General features: G+C 53.4%; 1 protein-coding gene across 1 annotated transcript in view; it reads left to right on the top strand.

Moving 5' to 3' along the window:
* RAB11B (RAB11B, member RAS oncogene family) overlaps positions 1-10839 on the top strand; it is an 11501-nt gene extending 662 nt beyond the window's left edge. Inside the window, exons 2-5 of the mRNA XM_004717333.3 lie at positions 6766-6961; positions 8961-9154; positions 9380-9460; positions 9911-10839. Coding sequence (XP_004717390.1) covers positions 6766-6961; positions 8961-9154; positions 9380-9460; positions 9911-10056 — 617 coding nt within the window. The 3' untranslated portion in view covers positions 10057-10839. The remainder of the gene's footprint in view (positions 1-6765; positions 6962-8960; positions 9155-9379; positions 9461-9910) is intronic.
* Positions 10840-18503: the final 7664 nt, after the last annotated feature.

The raw sequence follows: 18503 nt of genomic DNA, 5'->3' as shown, positions 1-18503 counted from the left end.
CGGCGTGGGGTGGAAAAATGCCTGGGTCTGGGCCAGGGCTGGAGTTGAATGGTTTTAAAATGAGACCCACCGTTTTGACAATCCTCTGCAAGCCGGGACTCTTTTCGGCCTTCCTGGCGACCTTGTACGTTCATGAGCCCACCCCTCCTCCCCGACGGGGCCCCCTCGGCCAGCTAGTCTCGGTTGGTGGCAGAGCTGAGGCCAAGGCCTTGGGAGTATGTTTGGATGGTCGTGGGGCCAGGACCGGGACTTGGGGCTGTTGGGTCACCCCAAACACAGGGAAGGTGATAGCTGGTCAACCTCATGTGGCGTCGCCAGCCATGACCAGCCTGGTTTAATGGTGAAGTTCTTGATGAGGGAAAGTGGGGGTTTCAAACCTACTCAAAGGCCCCTCAAAAGAAAGGCCTGATGATCCACTTCTGAAAAGTCCCACACCTGAAAACTCTGGAGCCCAGTTCCTCAGATGAGGGGGGCCATGAGTCTGAATCAACTCCATGGGTACTGGTGGGGATCTGGGGGTGCCAGACTGCGCCTTGGCCAGGTCCTCTGCCGGCCGTGCTAGGCTGATTGCAGCCGCCTTGGGGGGCTGACGTTGCCTGCAGTGTGAGGGCCCCATTGGGGTCTGGATCTGTAGCAGGCCTCTCGGACAGGTCAGCATCTTGACTCTGGGCCTGCAGAGAGTGGGCGCAGCTCTCCCTACCTGGGGTGTCCATGTGGTGGAAGGCTTCCTTCTATCTGTGCAGATAGCATGCCTTTGCAGAGCCAGCGGTACCCCAGGCCATAGGGCTAGCGGGCCGCAGGCAGGCAGGTTTGTCAAAGCACCAGTGCTGGGGGTCTTACCTGATGCTGGGGCACTTTGGAAGGGTCCTTTGCCTGCCAGGGCCCGACCTGCTGTCCCCTGTGCACTCTGCTCACCCAGCAGCGACTACTGCCCAGGGCCCCTGCCCCCCCACCTCTGCCCTGCCCACGATTCTCGACCTTTCACTGTTATAAATAACCCCAGCTGTCCCCCGTGTGCCCTTTGGGCGCGTTCCTTGAAGTGTGTTCCCAGAAACCCAGTTACTGGGTCAGGGGCAGCAGAGCAACCACGTGGCTCCCAGGACGCATCCCCGGAGCCTGCTTCCTGGAAACACCGGTTCGGCTTCTGTGGCAGATGCTGGCACAGGGCGCCCTTGGGCTGTGCCTGCCCCCACTGGCCTCCTTTCCCCCCCGGCAGGTGACCTGCTGACCTTCTGGAATCTGTTTGGTGGCGAAAACCCATCTCACAAGGTTGGCGCTTCCCAGACAGGCTGTCTGAGGTGTCCCCTTCACCTTTTTACCACGGTGTCCTCCTCCCGGCCCTTCCTCCGTTGTTCCTGAACATTTTTCTCTTGCCGCCCCCCACCCCCAGGTCTGACACTTATTTAATTTTCTGGAAAAGAGAGCTCTTTGTGTCCCCGGCTCCTAGCAACCCCACGTGTGTGTGCAGAGGAGCCCTTCTCCATGGGGCTCTGACCTTTGGGAGCAGATAGCCAGGGCTTGCACTGTCAGGCTTTCGCCTGGTCATCGAGCACACGTGACCAGTCGTTCCCTCCACCTCAGGGTCTGCTTAGGGTTGCCATGGATTGAAATCAGCTAGCCAACAGCAGCACACACCGCTGGCAGATCAGAAAGGACAGACAGGAGAAGAGAAGCCACCACTGTCGCCTCTCACACTTGTCACATGGCTGGTGGCCAGAAACAAAACCCAGTGTCTGCTAGGGCAGTGGCAGATAGTGGGCGGCAGCCAAGACCCAGGGTCTGAGCTGCCTGGTCAGAGGAAGGGGGCCCCTGGGGACCTGTCCCTGCTCAACCTCGGGGTCACCACCTTCAGGGACGCTTCAGGATTGAGAGGGGGCAGAGGTCCTCTCGGCCTCGCAGACCTGGCTCCCTGTCATCCTGTCCATTTCCCTTGACAAGGAGGGACCACACCCCTTGGCTTGGGACCCTGCCCCCTGCCTGGTGTATTTTTTTGTGTGACTACTTTTGTCCCACCCCTGACCTCAGTGTCCCCCAAGGTCTCCCCACGTGCTGCTGTTTTTCTCTCGTTTGTTCCCCACCCCCATGGGCAAGCTTATTTGTACCTAATTATAGATTTTCACATTTATCCTCTTAACATTTTTAGCCTGTCAGCTCTGGCCAGTTTCCCAGCCATCCCTAGGGGCACTCCAACCTCCCCTCTGCTAGCCTGGGCCAAAGGGTCCATGGTGGGAGCAGCTGTGTCTGCTGGGGCCTCCCACCCCCGCCGGTCCTGGATCAGTGTCTCTGGGCAGCAAGTGGGGCCAGAGGCTCACTCGGGCCAGGAGGCCACGGGTCATGTGGGACATTGGCGTGTCCACCCTGCCCCATGTCGAGATCCTTTTGAGAGAAGATCTCTGGTTATTTTCTTGGGTATACTGTGGACCACAGCGTTGGTGGTTCAAGCCCACCAGCTGCTCCTTGGGAGAAAGACGGCACTGTCTGTTGCCAGGAAGCTTTTGTTAAAACCCTGGGAACAGCGTGGCGTCGGGGCTTGCCATGCCTCAGAATCTACGTGATAGCCTGGGATTTAGATTTGGGGAGAGGGGACGTTCCCAGATGGTGCAGCCAGTTATCAGGCTCCGCTGCTAATTTTAAAGACTAGCTGTTTGAGTCTACTCCAGGGTCCCTTGGGAGAAAGTCCTGGTGGTCGACTTCCAAAAAAGTTACCTAGTTCCCAGGGAGCAAGGCCGACTCAGGGACTCGCCTCGCTCACTCTGCCAACTCTCCCCATCACTGGACTGGCATCCCATTGTAAGCCGCGGGGCACCTTTTCTGTGCCTGACTCAATTCCCAGAGGATAGTGTGACAGAAGCCCTCGGGTGGCCCTGCTCTGTCACCCCTGGGGTCTGTTTCCTAGGGGCATCACACTTCCCCCCACACCTCGGGTTCCACTTGTGCCAAACCAGAGCCCCGGTGCTTCTGACAGGTGGAGGGCCCTTAGTTTTGCCAGTGGGGCCCATCCACTTTGCCAGCCAAATGGCGAGTCCGGGGGTGGGCCTGCTTCCCGGCCGATGGTACCACCGGCTTCACTGGACACTCTAAGGATGATGTCCTCAAGGACCCTTTATTCTCTGGGGCAGCAGATGTTCTGTGCCACCAACAATGCTGCGTTCATCACGGCCAGTCCTGTGGCCACGGCAGTCTGCCAAGGGTGCCAGGTGGGCAGGTCTCCCTGCCATCAGCTGCCCGTGCCCGGGGCTCCATCCTACTCCGGCTTCCACAGGCCTCTCTGGTGACCCTGGTCCCTCAGCTGCTAGTCCCCCAACTGCAGTGGGATTGGTGACACCAGCATTGTCCCCAGGCTGAACCTGAGAAGCTGAGCTGCGAAGACCGCTAGCCCACTGGCCTGGAGCCTTGCCTCGCAGATCCCCTCGGGGCTGGGGGCACCCCAAGGCGGGCAGCTGGGCAGGCCTGGGAGGGGGCCTGCTCTCCAGGGGCCGGGGGAGGACCGAATGGGACCCCTAGGGCACCGCTGGAGCAGACCATGAGGGCTTGCAGGGATGGGGGCAGTGGTAAGCAGCCGCCTGAATTCCCTGCTCCTGAAGGCACGAGAGGTGGAGCTAACCTCCTGGCCTGGCCGGTGTCCCATCCTGAGATGCTGTGGGAAAGGGGTGAGAGATCAAGGGTGGGGTGGGGGGGTGGGGAACGATGGCACTACTGTCCGGCACCTGGTCCAGCCAGGTGATGGCAGGGGGGTGTCCTTGGCGCTGGGCCTTGGGCCCACTACCACCTCTCCCCACCTCTTCCCCGTCTCCTCTGCCTTTCAAGACAACAGAGCCCATTTTAGTTGAACCCCCAAAGAGGAAGGAGAGGACCCCATCCCCTTGCCCCCCCTTTCTAGGCTGGGCCTGGTGGGGCTGAGAGAGAGGAGAAGCTTCAACCATGTAGTTAGAGGGGTAAGCTGGCATCCTCGGCTTCTTAGTGGTGGTGGTGAGATAGGAAAGTAAGTGAGAGCAGGTTGAGCGGAGCTGGGTGCTCAGGTGGGGAGGCATTGGCTGGAGGGCAGGACCTCAGGCATTTGGACCACAGCCCCTGACCCCCATGGGCTGTGCCAGCAGGAATGAGGCCGGGAGTCTGGAGGGAAGAGGTGAAGCCAGTCTGGCCTCTGCTTGGTGGGGCTGAGCCCACCATGCTCATGGTGAAACCCAGGCCTGCTGGGTGCCTCAGGCTCAGTCTCCTGACCTGCTTAATGGGTCCTGGGAAACTTGTGCAAGGTGACGGCCGGCAAGGACTTTCCCAGCCCAGGCTCCTCTGTGACCCTCCAGAGCAGGAGAGGGTGCCATGGCTGTCCGTGGCCCCCGGATGGCCTGGGCAGCCTCCAGGGACGATTCTGAACAGTCGTGGGTGGTGCCACCAACCTCTTGGGCAGTGGCTGGACCGACAGACCTTGGGTACTTTCCGTGGGCCGGCTTTGTGCCAAGTCCTGGGAGAACCAGGGGCCAAGAAGGCGAAAAGCAAATGGGTGAGACTTCAGGGTGGGGGAGGGCCGCAGAAGCGAGAAAACGCAGAAGAGGGTCTGGGGGTTTGGAGGGGTTGGGGCTATAAATAAGTAAGAGAATTCCAGGTGTTTGAGGAAGCTCGTGAAGCCAGAGGAGATTCCAGAGGGCCCAGGTGGGCGTGGGGGTCCCGGGACAGTGAAGGGCTGGGGCAAAGCCTTGCGGTGTGTGGGGAGGGTGCGGACTTAGCCGAGGGAAGTGGGAGCCGGAGGGCCCTGATTCAAGTGCTCATAGCGCCCTCTGGTGGCCTTGTGGAGAAGAGTCTGTGATGTGTGAGCGCTTAACCTGATAGATTGGAGGTACAAATCCTTCGCCGGTGTATTCCTCTTCTAGATAAACTCACCGCCCCCTAAGCTTCCTATCTAACCTCTTAGTGTGAGCCCCTGTAGGAGCCCTGGTGGCTCAGTGGTTATGTGTAGGGCTGCTAACCACAAGGCCAGCAGTTCAAAACCACCAGTTGCTCCAAGGGAGAAAAGACGAGGCTTTCTACTCCAGGGCAGTTCTGTTCTGTCCTGTAGGGTCACCGTGGGTCTGAATTGACTTCTTGAGCTTGGAGTGCATCTTTAAAAGAGTAGTGCTCACAGTGCATCCCCACTCCACCCCTCACTAGTTAAGCTAGAAAGGGGTTCTGGTGGTCAGAACTGACCAGAACTTGGCTGTGAGCTTGGAGTATAGGGGTTAAACTAGATGGTTACTTGGCTTAAAGACGACTTCAGGGGAATCTCTGTTTCCAGGTTTAAAGATTATCTCTAGGCAATCATGCCAGGGCCTCATCCTTGGCTCCAGAAAGTCCAGAGCCCGTGAGATTTGAGATTCTGTTCCATATCCCCCACACACACACTTTGACCAGGATTTGTCTATAGAACCTTTGATGAAAGCATTCAGTAAAGGTGGCCAGCACCATCTAGTTTTTCCCAAGTCTGATTTTGCTGCTGGGCCCCTGAACTTGCTCTGTGAGGAAACTGAGGCACAGGTGGGGCGGGTATCTCATTGCCGGCCACTGCCAACTCCCAAGACAGACCCAGAGAGGGAAGAATCTGACAGAACACTGCCTCGTTTTCCTTGGTTACCGGCGGCGCCGTGAGAACAGACATTTACTGCCTGGCCGTCCCGGGTCGGAGAGGCCAGGTCAGGGCCCATCTCCTCCCATCTGAGGTCTGGGCCATCCTCCTTTGCTTGTAGCCAGGCCCTCCCAGGGCCCCTCTCTGTGTGTCTCTGTCTCACTGGCTCCTTTTATAACTCAGAAGTGATGGGTTTTGGGACCTACAGGTGGTGGTCTGGCCTTATGAATGTAACCAAGGGAAACCCCTGTTCAGTTGCTTAACAGGTTCCCACCTACAGGTCCAGGAATCCAGCGCTCATTATATATTCGGGGGGGGGGGCACAATTCAGTCTCTTAACACCCCGCCCCCCACCAAAAACAGCAACAGCTATCAAGATAGTGACTTACTCAAATCCCTGCCTGTCTGCAGAGCCCTGTACCCCCACACTGCTGTGTTTTCCTGAAGATCTGAGGCACTGTTTGCTTGTGCTGTAGGAAGCCTGGTGCCTGGGGGCCAGGGATCCAGGAACGCCTGACCCAGTGGCTGCGATGGGGAGCCCGAGGAAAGTGCCATGGGTGGGTGTGGAGGAGCAGGGACCTAGTGGGCAGGCTCCTGGCTCCAACTTGTACAGGTGTCCCCTTAGCACCCCACCCCCCACCCCCACAATGTTGCTCATGTGGAACTTGAGCATGGGTCCTTAGCCTTGGCTGACACACTTGTGTGACCACCCCCCTCGCTCCCCACACCATGATACTCCCCTGGGACCTGGCATGGATGGGTGACCAGCTCCGACACATGTGTGCACCCCCCCCACACACACACACCCCTGGTGTTAGCATGGACTTACTGTGAGCACCTAGTTCTAGCACATGTGTCTCAGTCTCCCCTACTATGGTGTGTGTGTGTCCATGTGTATCCGTCTGTCCGTCCATCTCAGTCTCCCCTGCCATGGGGGTGTGTGTGTCACAGTAGGGGCCCACTGTGGGTGCCTGGTTCTGGCTCACATGTGGGAGAGAGAGAAAGAGAGAGAGTCTATGTACCGTGGTGCTTATGGGAGACCTACGGGCACCCAGCACATGGGCGCAAGTGTGTGTGTGTCTCCCAGTGTATGTGTTTGTGTGCCACAGATGGGACCTGCTGTAGACACTGGTCCTGGCTCACACCCATATCCCCCCCTCCCCCCACAGTTGTGCTCATTGGGGACTCGGGCGTGGGAAAGAGTAACCTGCTGTCCCGCTTCACCCGCAATGAGTTCAACCTGGAGAGCAAGAGCACCATCGGCGTGGAGTTCGCCACCCGCAGCATCCAGGTGGACGGCAAGACCATCAAGGCGCAGATCTGGGACACGGCCGGTCAGGAGCGCTACCGCGCCATCACCTCGGCGTGAGTGCAGCCGGGGCACGGCTGGGGGGGTGGCTGCTCCCCTCACCCCAGTGAGCCCCAGGGTTCCCCTCAGAGGCACTGCCTGGAACCCGGAATGCAGTGAGGGCTCACCATTAGAGTTGGGCCCAGGCTGTTGGTGCAGCGCTGTGAGCATAGTTGGTTACACATTGGACTTCTCACCTCAAGGACATTAGTTCGAAATCACCAGCTTCTGTGGGGGCGAAAGATGAGGCTTTCTGCTCCCTTCAAGAGTTGCAGGCTCAGAACCCCACAGGGGCCCTTCTACCCTGTCCTGTAGGGTTGCTCTGAGTCTGAATCAACTTGATGGTAGTCAGGGTGTGTTTTCTTTCGTTTGCTGAGCCCCCACCAGGCACCCTTGCTGCGGGCTCAGGATCCCCAGAGCAGCTCCCACTGGTTCCCAGTTTAGCAGCAGGGGTGAGGGTGGGAGTGAGGGTGTCTCACTAGTCCCTCGGGTTGGGTAATAGGCTTGCTCGAGCCCCAGGAGTCAGGAAAGCACTCAGCACCCTCTTGTGCTTTGGGTGAAACTGTACAAAGCAGATTGGTTTTACAACCGCACAGTTTGGTGACATGGTGACACCCCTTCTGAATTGCTCCTCCTACTGAAGTTTAGAAAGAACTCCTCCTTCACCCCACCCCCACGACTTTCTGATCTAACCTTTCCCATCCCTTTGACCCCTTTGGACCCTTCTTAAGAGAACCCAGCGCTCTAGGCCAGCATCCTTTACTAGTGAAGCTACACTGTTTGGTTTTAAGGCCTCTGGGGATATTCTAGGAGTTTTAAAGGTGACCTCAGGGCAGTAGTTTTGGGGGTTCATCTGATCCCACGGCTGTGGAAAACCTGGGTTCCTTTAGAACTTGAATGTTTGTCTTACATTTTCCCCTTTAGATCAAGATTCACCCATCAGTTTTTCCATTTGCAAATCCGTGTCAGTTTGTGCAACCTTTACGATCGTTCCCAAATGTCTCCACCCCCGTTAACTGAATGAAGCTCAGGGTCACTGAAGCAACGACTTCCTCTTTCCCCGACCCTCCGGTGGCCACTAATAAACTCTGGTCTGTGTGCTTGCCTCTTCTAGATAATTCACTTCAGCAAGACCAGATACTTGTCCTCTTGCTGGGTGCCCATAGATCTCCCATAAGCACCTATAGGGTCGCTAGGAGTCGATGGTGAAGGGTTGGGTTTTTATTTAATTTATTTTTTTGGCGGGAGGGTTGGGTTTTTCATGGGAGTTTCGTGTTTAGGAATCTTGAGGAACTGCCAGAGTGTTGGCCACGGCAGCCATACCTTCCTGCCGTGGCACCAGCCGTGGCACCAGCCGTGGCACCAGCCGTGGAAGAGGGAAGGGGCCTGCTTTCTCCACAGCCTCCTCCGCACCCGTCCTTGTCTGCAGTAGCTCTCCCAGTGGGTATGGCGTGGCTCGCATCCTAGTGGGTGCCTCTCCCCTGTGACGGAGAGCGTGTCAAGTACCCTACCCTGTGCTGCGTCCAGCCAGGTTCTCTGCTGTCGCCGCTGCCTGGCCATGTCCCTCTGCTCCCCTCGGTGTCACCTCTGTGCTGCGGCTCTCGGCTGCCCCACACCCCTCCTGTCTCCCTGAGGCCTGCCAGCCCTGGCCACCACTCGCCAGCAGAGCCCTTGGACAGAGGTGCCCATTGCAGGAGCCCACATCCAGTGCTGGCCAGGCCCCAGCACCTGGGGCTTCACCCAGCCATGGCCTCCTGCTGCCTGGGTGTTGCCTGCTCCCTTTTTTGCCCCTGCGCTGGGCCCCCTACCTGACCTTGGAGCCCCAGATTTCTGGGCTGAATCTGAGGAGCAGAGCCTGGGCCTCAGGACACACATATCCCTCCAGGCACCATAGTAGCCACCCTTGGCTAGGCCTTGGGGGTGGAGGTGGGCAAGGAGCTCCCTGAGGTCCTAGTGGGAGCTGCTTCCCCGGCTGAGGGAGGCCGAGAGGCTCACTCCTGGGGCTGCGCCCGACAGGTATTACCGTGGTGCGGTGGGCGCCCTGCTGGTGTACGACATCGCCAAGCATCTGACGTACGAGAATGTGGAGCGCTGGTTGAAGGAGCTGCGGGACCACGCCGACAGCAACATCGTCATCATGCTGGTGGGCAACAAGAGCGACCTGCGCCACCTTCGGGCCGTGCCCACGGACGAGGCCCGCGCCTTCGCAGGTGAGCCGGCACCCTGCGGCCCCACCTTCCCGAGACACCAGGAATGCGGATGTGGTGGCCTTGTTCCCATGGGCACAGCACCAGTCCCCCCTCTCCCTGAGGAGTGGGTATTGGTCCTGACCCTCAGCGCCAGCCTGTGGTTTCCTGGTCCAGGGTCACCAAATTTGCCAGTGGGCCAGGCAGGCAGGCCCCCAGCTCACCTGAGCTGTATTTTCTCTGTTCCAGAAAAGAACAACCTGTCCTTCATTGAGACCTCCGCCTTGGATTCCACCAATGTAGAGGAAGCCTTCAAGAACATCCTCACAGGTGGGCGGGCCCAGAGCATGGGAGGGGTCAAGGCGACTCCAGTGGGCTCAGCCAATGTGGTGGAGCACAGACACATGGGCCACACACACCATAAGTCGGCCCTGACCCTGGCATCAGTGTGGACACGGGTGGACATGATCGTCTCCACACAGGCAGGCTAGCCCCTCCCCTGCTAGTGTGGGGGACACAGAGCTCCTTCATTCAGCTCCCATGTAGAGGGCATGGGGAGTCTTGCTAGTAGGGGGGACACAGACCCTTCTGTCAGCTCCCACGTAAGGGGAATGGGTGGCCAAGGTCAGATGCTTCTAAAAGCCCAGTCCTGGGAGCCCCTCCTACCCTTGTCTCCCCTCATGTCTGTCCTTTGGAGGGGGATTCCTGAGCCCTGCAGGGAGGCTGCCCTCCTGGCAGGGGCCCTGCGACCCTCCCTCACCCCCTGCCTCCGGCCCGCAGAGATCTACCGCATCGTGTCACAGAAGCAGATCGCAGACCGCGCAGCCCACGACGAGTCCCCGGGCAACAACGTGGTGGACATCAGCGTGCCGCCCACCACCGACGGACAGAAGCCCAGCAAGCTGCAATGCTGCCAGAACCTGTGACCTCACCCCCGCCCCCTCCACTGCCCCGAGCCTGCGTGCACGTCCTCATCCTCCCAGCCACCCGCCTCCCCTATCCCCCTGGGACCCCTGGCTCCTGCCCTCCCCATGAGCCCCCGGGAGCCGGAATCCAGCGGTGCCTGCCTGTCCCTGCCCTCCACTTCTGCCCCTCATGGGCCCCAGGGGCTCCTTGGTGGGCAGGGTGCACAGGCTGGCTGGCTGAGCATGCTTCTTGCATTTTCCACGGCAGACTCCCTGGGACTGGTTCCCTCCGCCCTCTCTCTCTGGCTACTGGGCCCAGCCGGCCCCTCGCCCCACCCTTAGCCCCTCCAGGCTAACACCACAGAGGCAGGAGGTTGGCAGGGTGAGGGCAGGGAGCGGAGGGCAGGCAGACCCTGGGCAGACACAGGGCATCGCACATGCTCCCCAGATTTGGCCAGCATGCCCTGGACGCCTCCAGCTCCTGCCTGCAGAGAAGCCCCTCGACCCCCGTCACCCCTCCGTTCTGCACGCAGCTCACGCTCCACCTGACGCCCACCCCTGTCATCTCCCCCTCTGGTCAGGAGCCTGCTCGCCAGGGAAGCAATATCTGTGTTTTGTACATACGACCGCTCATGTGGCCTCTGGTTTTTGTTATTGTAGAGACAGACACGTATTCTTTATACACTTTGTCAGATTGACGCCAAACCCCCGCTGTCGACCTCTTCTTCGCCCCGTGCCACCGCACCGTCCCCCTCAACGCCTCGCGCCCCAGACTAAAGTGTGTACCCGACTTCTAGACGGAAACCTGAGCCTTTGTCTTCTTTCCTCCCTGCCTGAGACCCCGCCCTGCCCCAAGACAGGGCGTCACAGGGATGCACCCCAGAGCCTGCGGGGCGCTGGACGCCCCTGCACCTGTCCACAGCCCCGTGGAGTCCCCATGTGACTTGGTAGGGTCTTGGGGCTGGGTGACGTGGGGTGGGCCCAGGGTGCCTCTCCAAACCACTTTCAAAACAGGGAGACTACATGAAACATGGCCAGAGGAGACTGGCTGTCTCTTGTTCTTTGAATAAAAGAACCAATTTTAACCCACACCTTCCGAACTCCAGTGGAAGGCGTGAGCCAATAGCACAAGCCTTGGCATCAAAAAGCCCATCCCCCTGCCTCCTTTTTAAAATTTTTTTTTTAACATACCTATATTTGTTGTTGGGAGTCTACACAGTAGAACACCCACCCATCAAACCGTTTCCACACTTGCAGCTCAGCGACACTGTTGACGCACTCAAGGTGGACAGCCATTCCTGCCCTCATTGTCTGTGCTATTCCACCCTGTGAGCATGAATCTGCCTCTGAGCTTTCTAGCCGTTCCTGTGGTTAATTTGATCCCAGGGGTCTACACTCAGCATGAAACCCCATAGCCCTCAGGCCCTTAGCCCCGAGGACCTTCACCTCTGCAGCTGAGACACTGCGGACCTGTCCTGAGCAAGAGACAGTCTGGTCCGTGCCCACTGTCCACTCCCAGCCCCATGCTACCCATGCCTTGTTCCCACCTGGTCACCTGGTCAAGCATCATAAGGCAGGCTTGCCAGGAGGGAGGTTCCAGTCCACATACACATTCCCCACAACTGACGTTTGAGGAGGCTGATGACAGGGGAGTTGAGCAGTGTGTAAGTTTGGGATCTCTAGAGAAGCAAAGCAATGGTGCTACTAGGTGTTGTATTCCGGAGATCTCTGTCATGACCTACACAATTATAGAAGCCGGTAAGTGCAGTCTGGTTCAAGCCAGGGCTCTGATTTGCGTAGCTGTGGAGGCTGATGAATGGGAAGGAGGAGGATGTACAGGCTAGTGGGCACAGAGGCAAATGAATTCAAGGCCAGCCAAATGAGCCCACTATAGGGAGTCCACGGACGACTCCTGGGGTGGCAGACTGCACAACAGGAAATTGAAGCAGACCGCAGGACCAAGCTGTAGCCGAAGGCAAAGGACCAAAGAGAACCCAGCTCTGTCCCCCTGGGGTCTCACACAAAAGGCCACACCCCTGAGGAGGTGTCATCAGGCCACCTGATAGGTTGGACTCTGCCCCTGTCTTCACCCTGATCCGTAAATCTCTAGAGAGAGATTTCTATCAAGAAGTGGCACACACAGTTGTAGAAGTGGATATGTCCAGTTCCGTTCAAGTCTGTGGGTCAGATGTCAGCTGGAGGCTCTGGCTCCTGTAGCTGCAGGGGCTGATGAACAGGAAGAGGGAGAGCACAGGCTTGTGGGTGCTGAGCTGAGTGAATCCAATGTTGGTCTCCGCTGATGGCTCTCCTGGGACCGGCAGGCAATATCACAGTTTTGTCTGTTTGTTTTTAAATGATAGAAATACATTTTATTTTTTTAAAATAGTTTTATTGGCACACATCCGATTCAATGTTTGATCATTATCAAGAAGAAGAGGTGTAGAATTATTACCACAAACAATTTTAGAACATTTTCTTTCTTGTACTCATTGCTATTAGCTTCCCATTTCCTCCCAACCTCTCCCACCATACCCCCCAAGAAACCATTAATCCACAGTTACTGTCTCTAGAGATTTACCTATCCTGGATTTTATATGCAGGAAGATATGCCAAAACCCAGCAGAACAGAAAAACCTCAATCGAAAAGAAAGCAGTAAATATTAAAATTTAAAATATTAAATATTAAAATAAAAAACTAGAACATTCAAAATGGGTCAAAAGGGAAGTTTGGATGATAAGGGGTTAAATTTTTACTTAACTGCAACTGCAGGAAGCCACGATTCTAATCGGGATTTTGGGGTTTTTTGAAGCCAGCCTAAAGAGATGTAACAGCTTGTCCACAGCCACCTACTGATCCCAGAAACATGTTAGACCTGTTTTGTTTGGAATCAACCTGTGTGTGGATGGGCTGGGGACCTCAGTAGTCAGTTGTGGCTGGTTCTCTTGGGCTCTGCCCACCCCACCTGGAGCGCTGAGGAAAGCCAGGTGTGGAGCAGCCCCTGGGGAGTCATTTACCAGTCAAGAGTGGCCTGTTTGCGTCGTGGCTACAAGTTGGCCAGCGATCTGCAAGTTTAGCAGTTCGAACCAACCAGCCGCTCTTCTACGGGGGACACACAGGAACTTTCTACTCTTAACAGTCTCAGATGCATTGACCCGGTGGCTGTACCAACGGAGTCAAACAACCGTTGTGAGGATGGTGCACAATCCGGTGGTGCTCCAGGCCGCTGTGCACTGTTGGCACCTAGCCACAGCAACAGGCACCCCTCATGAGAAGGATGCAGCAGTCTGTTTTTGTACATCACCAAACCTAGCCGGGTGTCTTCCAGGGGATTCGGAGTCTTTGCGACCTCACAGGACCCATAGGACTGCCCCATACGTTTCCAAGGCTGTCGTCACTCTTGAAGGAAGCAGACGCCTCCTCTTTCTCCCTCAGAGCCACTGGTGACCCACATCTTGAGTTGAGGACCCACTCCGTGCTAGATGACAGCAACGGCGAGCCAGAAACAGGAGCCCTGGGGGTGAAGTGGGGTATGTGTTGTGCTACTAACTGCCAGGTCAGCAGTTCGAAACCACCAGCTGCTCTACGGGAGAAAGAGGAGGCTTTCTGCTCCTATAAAGAGTTACCGTCTCAGAAACCTACAAGGGCAGTTCTACCCTGTCTTCTAGGTTCACTGTGAGTTAGCATTGACTCAGTGGCATTGAGTGTTTCATTTTTGATTTTTTTTTGTTTTGTTTGTTTTTAAAGAGCCAGAGGTGCTGCCAAATGGGGAAAAGGCCCAGATAAAAAGATTAACCAAACGTTAAAACTTTATTATGGAAAATTGCAAACAGATGCAAAAGTCAGGCCATGGTAGTGCAAAGGGTTAGGCGCTTGGCGTTAGGAGAGTCTGGTAAACCTCCTAAATGTGGGCTTTAATCTATCAATTCATCCTCCCCATGCCCCTCCCACTTGCAAATCCCAGACAGGCCAACTAGGAAGCTTCCACCAGTACATAGCTGTAAACATAAAGACTCTGGTAGCATGATCTCAATCTAAACACACTTTTAGCTATGCATAAAGACCACGGGTGGTACTGTGGATAAGCATTGGGCTGCTAACCTCAAGGTGAGAGGTTGAAGCCCACCAGCCGCTCTGGGAAAGAAAGATGAGGCTGTCCACTCATGAGGATTTACAGTCTCAGAAACCCTATAGAGGGTCGCCGTGGGCTGGAATCGGCTCTACGGCAGTGGGGTTGGTTTGGATTTAAAGAAATTAATACAGACGCCCCTGGGAGTGGGACCTACTTCTGATCCTCCATCTGTCTTTAAATAGAATTTGTAGGTAAATTGGAACTGTTAGGTATATGCTTCATGTCTACCATCAGTTAGCCAAATGCTTGTCTCAGTACAGTGCATAGTGTATTAAAAAACACTGCCAGATACACTAAAACATCTTTAACATAATGATATCTCGTTGTCATTGGGTCAATTCTGACTCACAGCAACCCTATAACTGCCCCCGTGGGTTTCTGAGACTGTAACTCCCACCCCCACCCCCACCCCCACAGTTTGTTGGCATATGAGTCACACATCATACAATTCAATAATTCAATGACATCCAGACGACTTGTACAGTAATTACCACAATCCGTTTTAGAACATTTTCTTCAATCTTATTATTAGCTCCTCACTTTCCCCCAACCTCCCCTGCCACACCTCTAAGAAACCATTAATCCAATTTTTTACCTATCCTGGAATTCATATACAGAAAAACAGTAAACAAACAAACAAAGCAACAGTCATAATAAAGTAAAACAGATAAAAACCCTCATCAAAAAGAAAGCAGAAAATATTAAAACCTAGAACAAATTTAAATGCATCATCAGGGAGATCAGATGATAAGATATTATATCTTGACCTGTCCATCATAATTGACTTTCCAATACAGTGAACCCTCGTTTATTGCAGTTCATCGGTTCTAGACCCTACCGTGATAAATGAAATTCCGCCAAGTAGGATTCCTTATTTGTAAATCAAATATTTTCGTAGTTAGAGCATAGAGGACATGAAAAAACACCCTTTAGTCACCATGACACTCGTATTACCCAATTTATTAAACGAAAAAGGGAAAATACAGTAAAACATTGTGGACGTTACAATGATCATTTATTATTTATTATATTATTTATGGCATCTAGTTTACAGTATTACATATTTCACATACAGTATTATTATACATAGTTCTTACAAATACTGTAATCAATAGCCTATGAAATGACTTAAGGGATGTACTCTACAGGTGGGTCGCCGTCTTTTTCCTCTGAAGGAGCGGGTGTAGGCAGTGGGTGCTGTTACGCAAAAACCGCGATAGAGTGAAGCCGTGGAAGTCGAAGCGCGAAGTGGCGAGGGTTCACTGTACTCTGTCTGATAACAGGGCTATTCACATCCCTCAACTATGATCAGTGGGCATTCACAAGAAGCTTAGTTCATGTGTGGACCCTACAAATAGATTTTGGGCTTCCACTGTCATCCATAGCCTTCTGCAAACCAGGTGTTCACAATTTAAACTCTGATGCTATTCCTTCCTTTAGATTTGGAGTACCGTATATACTCGAGTATAAGCCGACCCAAATATCAGCCAAGGCATCTAATTTTACCACAGAAACTGCATAAAAATGTGCTGAAAAACTCAGCTTATACCAAAGTATAGACGCTACATCATTTACAATTCTTAGATCACACAAGCTGGTGTGCTGCTTCTATATGGACTTAGTTCCTACCTCACTTAGATGGCTGCTCGTTTGAAAATAAGCCTCTCAGACCCCAGATGATATTCCTTCTGATAGCTGGGAACCCTCTAGTTTCTTCACCATACTTTGCTATAGCACCTATATCTTCAGTGACCTCTTCTTGAGGTTGAACATCAAGCAGGGCCATGTCATAAGAACTAATTGTTCTTCTTTGCAGCTAGAATTAAGTGCCAACCCAAAACCTATTGGTGTACCCATGGTTTATAATAGGTCTCTGATTCACCTTAGAGACATCATTATCATTTTACGTTGAGAACATTATCAGTCAGCCCCTGGGGCATCACCTCACAGCCATCAAGTCAATGATGGCCCTGTCTTTGGGGCAGGGTCGAACTGACCCCGTGAGACTGAAACTCTTTTATTGTCTAAATACCATTTTATTGGGAGCTCTTACAGCTCTTACAACAAGCCACACATTGATTGTATCAAGCATATTGTGTACATATGTTGCCATCATTTTCTAAACATTTACTTTCCATTGAACCCTTGGTATTAGCTCCTCTTCGCCCCCCCCCCTCGTGTTCCCTTGATAAATTATAAATATTTATTTTTTTTTTTTTGTTGGAGACATGAACAGATTTATTCAGTCCAGGTGGAAACAAATCCGGTTAGGGAATGCTCATGCTGCTCAAGCACCTGGAATTTGCCAAGTTTGGACTATAAGTGTCCTGATGGACACAGGTGATCAAAGTGTAAGAACCGTCAACCTACTGTGGAACTTAATAGGCTGCTCCCTGCAGCCCACCTCCCTTCGTATGTACCCACCCAAGTTGGAGAGAACGGCCCCCTCCCACAGCTGCTACAGGTTGTAGAGCAGCGGGTTCTCATTTTGGGTGTTTTAGGTGGGTCTGGACCCGAGGATTCAACACATGCAGGACTAGTTTCGTGCTAGGCCATTTTCCTGGTAGTTTGGGCACCGTTAGGAGATGGGGCCATGCAAATTGACAAATGATTATATAACTTTCACAACAAACTTCGTAGTGAATGGTCATCCTGCTGAGTCTAAAAAGAGCCATCTCAGATGCAGGATATTGGACTGGGGCAGAGCAGGGGGATCTTACCAGCAAGAGAAAAAAGCCAGGACGGGAGTGTAACCTTTGGACCCTGAAATACCTGCCTATTGAAGCTCCTTGATCCAGGAGCTGGCTGTGACACCAGAGCAGCGACAGCAAATCAGGATCCAGACAGCGCCCCTGGACTCGCTAGGCAACCAAGCAAGTAAAGCTCAGTACTGTGGGGCAGGAGGCTGTCTTGTAGAGTGGGATGGCTCTCGGTACTGAATGTGGGGAGCTGGGTTTGACGACCTACCGAGCAGAAGCTAAGTAGCTTTGAGTTGAGGTTCATAGCGGAGTGGTATACATTCTGGGCATTGATTGGAAGTCCTAAAAGAGCTTTGTAGCATGGCCTGAGCAGGGCAGAGGCCAAGCCAGGTGGCTGAAGGCTGGAGAAGCAATGGCCCTGACGGAGCCAAGTGCATGCTGAGTATTTCTCTACCTGAATTTTAACCGAACTTCCCTCATTGATTCTGAAATTGTGAGCATCGTCTGTGAGTTCTGTGTGGCCCTTGCAATGGATTCTAGAACCTAGCAGAGAAGGAGAAAGTGCTGTGGACACAACCGAGTCTGCTCAGGGGTTTTTACTTGCATCTGTGCTCATTTAGGAAGGTGGGATGTTTCTAGAAATCTGTCTTTTCTTGGTTTCAAATGTGTTGAGAGCACAGTTCTCCATCATGTCCTGTTTTTTGTTTGTTTTTAATTCACTTGGTTCTGTGGTGATGCTGCCTGTTTTATTTCTTGTGTTCTTGGCATCATTTCCCCCTTTGTTAGGTTTGACAGTGGTTTGTTAAGTTTGTTACTCATCTCAGAGAAGCGGCTCCTCGTCTTATCGATTCTTCATATTATTTTTCTGTTTCATTTATGCTCTAATTTTAATGATCTCTTTTATTCTGGTGACTGTGGGCTTATTTTGTTGATCTTTTGAAATTGTTGGAGCTGTTGAGTTAAGGTGTTGATGTTGGTTCTTTCTTCTTTTGGTGCATGCGTGCGTGTGTGCACGTGTGTTGCTATCGGTTGCCCTCTGAGTGCTGCTTTTGGGGTGTCCCAAAGAATTTGGTATGCTGTGTTTTCATTCTCATTTGATTTGTCGAATGTTTTTATTTCAGTTTTGTTTTCCATTACCCAGTAGTTTTTAAGGAGGGTGTTGTTGATACTGGACAGTTGACAGCTCTCTCAATAATAATGTTTTGATGCATGTTGCAAAGTCGGGCCCATTTGTTACTAGGAATCACTGTGTACTCAACAACGTTAATACCATGGGCGCTACATGGTTTACTTTGTAACAAGGCATTTCACGCTTTAATATCCTGGGCTTTGCAGGGTTTACTTTGTAACAATGCATTGTACTCTTTTTTTTTAAATCGTTTTATTGGGGGCTCATACAACTCTTATTATAATTCATACATCCAACCATTGTGTCAGGCACATTTGTACATTTGTTGCCATCATTCTCAAAACATTTGCTTTCTACTTGAGCCTTGGTATCAGCTCCTCACTTTTCCCCCTCCCTCCCCACTCCCCTCTCGCTCATGAACCCTTGATAATTTATAAATTATTATTATTTGGTCATGTCTTACACTGTCTGACATCTCCCTTCACCCACTTTTCTGTTGTCCATCCCCCA

The sequence above is a fragment of the Echinops telfairi genome, unplaced genomic scaffold (assembly GCF_000313985.2).
Source record: "Echinops telfairi isolate 266 unplaced genomic scaffold, ASM31398v2 ScPeMD7_36;HRSCAF=134, whole genome shotgun sequence".
NCBI lineage: Eukaryota > Metazoa > Chordata > Mammalia > Afrosoricida > Tenrecidae > Echinops > Echinops telfairi.
Note: the sequence above shows the minus strand (reverse complement) of the source record. Positions and strands in the feature narration are given on the sequence as shown.